This window comes from Scylla paramamosain, unplaced genomic scaffold (genome assembly GCF_035594125.1).
Source record: "Scylla paramamosain isolate STU-SP2022 unplaced genomic scaffold, ASM3559412v1 Contig3, whole genome shotgun sequence".
Classification (NCBI taxonomy): domain Eukaryota; kingdom Metazoa; phylum Arthropoda; class Malacostraca; order Decapoda; family Portunidae; genus Scylla; species Scylla paramamosain.
The window spans coordinates 640,001-642,500 of record NW_026973668.1 but is presented as its reverse complement, the minus strand read 5'-3'; the positions used below and the strand labels follow the sequence as shown (position 1 = coordinate 642,500).

At 35.4% G+C, this 2,500-nt stretch overlaps 1 protein-coding gene across 1 annotated transcript in view; it reads right to left on the bottom strand.

Annotated features, from left to right (window-relative positions):
• LOC135096232 (DENN domain-containing protein 1A-like) overlaps nt 1-724 on the bottom strand; it is a 23,517-nt gene extending 22,793 nt beyond the window's left edge. The window contains 1 exon segment of the mRNA XM_063997597.1: nt 661-724. Within this exon segment, the coding sequence (XP_063853667.1) occupies nt 661-677 (17 nt within the window). The 5' untranslated portion in view covers nt 678-724.
• Nucleotides 725-2,500: the final 1,776 nt, after the last annotated feature.

The following is a 2,500-nucleotide window of genomic DNA, read 5'->3' as shown; positions in this document are numbered from 1 at the left end:
AGTAGTAGTAGTAGTAGTAGTAGATGAAAGAAGAAGAAGAAGAAGAAGAAGAAGAAGAAGAAGAAGAAGAAGAAGAAGAAGAAGAAGAAGAAGTAGTAGTAGTAGTGTAGTAGTAGTAGTAATAGTAGCAGTAGTAGTAATAGTAGTAGTAGTAGTAGTAGTAGTAGTAGTAGTAGTAGTAGTAGTAGTAGTAGTAGTAGTTGTTGTTGTTGTTGTTGTTGTTGTGTTTATAAGTGGGAAAGTTTTGGTAAATCTTAAATAAACAAGTAAAATTAATATATACAAATACATACATACATACATACATACATACATACATACATTCTCTCTCTCTCTCTCTCTCTCTCTCTCTCTCTCTCTCTCTCTCTCGCCATTACAACAAAAAAATATAAAAAAAAATTGAAGTCCCGAATCTTGGAAATACAAAAACAAGACTCAATAAAAAAACAAAGAAAAAATCAAGATAAACAACACAAAAAAATACACAAATAAACAAATAAATAAACAAATAAATAAAAAAAAATGTCCCGAGAGTTGGACTAAACAACGCCCATTGGTGAACTTTCTCCTCTCCTGCCGCCATATTTAAAACCCCTCCGCCATTTTCCCCCCAAGTATATATTCCCTGATGGTTAGTGAATAAATGGCGCCCGTACTCACCTTAGCCTCGAGCCCATGTCCAGAGAATTCTAGGCGTATGTGTCCTCATGACCGTCTCTTCCTCCTCTCTGTTTATCTTCCTGCCATCCCTGAGGTCCGTCTTGCCCAGGGGAGGTTTCTCTGTTTTTCCTTATTTCAGCGTCTTTTCTTATTTTGTTTACGGTTTTTGCGTGGTAAATTTATTATGTTTGTTTTTCTTGTTTGATTTTTGGGACTGGTTTTGTATTCGGTTTAATTGAATGTCGATTTTTTGCGTTCTATCCATATAAAGGTATATATATTTTTTTATTTTATTTCCTGCTTTCCTGCTTTGTTTTCCTTGTTATTTGTTTTGGGGGTGTAGTCATAAGTTTATAATTATCCGGTTATCTCTTTTATTTAATGCATATATATTTTTTTTCGTATTCTTAATTGGATCTCGAATGTTTGTATAATTTCAAAGTTTAGATGAGTTTCTTTACATATTTAGGCTAGCATAATTATAAGGTTTACTTTTACCCAATTAGTTTTCTTTTTAATATAAATTTTCTTGTTTCTGGGATTTTTAATTGATGTCGACATTTCGTGCGCTGTCCCAATTACCACCATGTTGTTCTTAATATACATTTAATACGTTATCTAAGTGACTGGGAGTTAGAAGAGCTATTAATATATTTACTTATCTATCTGTCTAATTAACTATTTATCTATCTGTGTCTATCTGAGCGGCTATAAGTGTTTATTTTGTTTGTTTGTCATCATACATCGATAAATTTAACTTATTGTTATTTATTCATTAATTCCTGCACCTTTATATTGGGATGTTTAAATGCATTCTATATATAAAGAATTATTCAGGTACGACATTTTGCTCTGAGGTACGAAGGCAGTGATGCGTGTCACTTAAACTTAAATCGCTGTATTTCTATGTATAATCTAGTATATGAAAATTAACAAAATATAAACAGAAATTCATGTGTACAAAAATATATAAGTAAACCTCCAAAAATAAATAAATAAGAATATATATCGCCCCAGACAGCATCACCAACACTCTCCTCCTATTGGCTGCCGAACCGATGACGCAATCAAAACAATGACATCACCCCAATCCTTCCCTTCCCATTGGCTGAGACATTATGACGCAATCCCTGACAATGACATCACGCCATTCCTCTCCTCCTATTGGCTGAGGAGGAACACCGTCACGAAAGACTGCTCTCTGATTGGCTGAGACAAACTCTCACCTGTTTACACCTGAGAGAGAGCCAGCAACAGGTGGAAATGTGATTTTTAAACCTTTTTTTGACCTTTTCCGCCCCGCCAGAGGTAAGAGAGAGGTCAGAGGTCACAGGGCAGGGAGAGAGGGGGGAGGGGGCTTGTGAGAGGGCTGGAGAGAGAGAGAAGGGAAGAGAAAAGAGAGAAAATTGAGATAAAGTTGATTCTCTCTCTCTCTCTCCCCTTCCTAACCTAACCTACACCCATAACACCACATGCTACACCTCACCTGACCTCCCCTGAACCTTCCTAACGTGACCTCACCCATACTGTAAGCCCACACAAGCCTTCCTAACCAAATTTTAACCTTCCTAACCTTTAAAATCGTTCCTAACACATCCTAACCTAACCCAGCTTAATCTGAACCTTCCTAACTTAATGTGACGTATTTTAAAGCCTACCTAACTTAACTTAAGCTATTCTAAAACGTTCCTAACACAGTGAAGACAATTTTAAACGTTCCTAATTTATTCTTAAGATTCCTAACCTAACCTAAACATATTCTAATCTAATTCTGCTTGTTTTAAACCTTCCTAACTTTATACAATGTTAAACCTTCCTAACTAATACGATTTTAAACTTT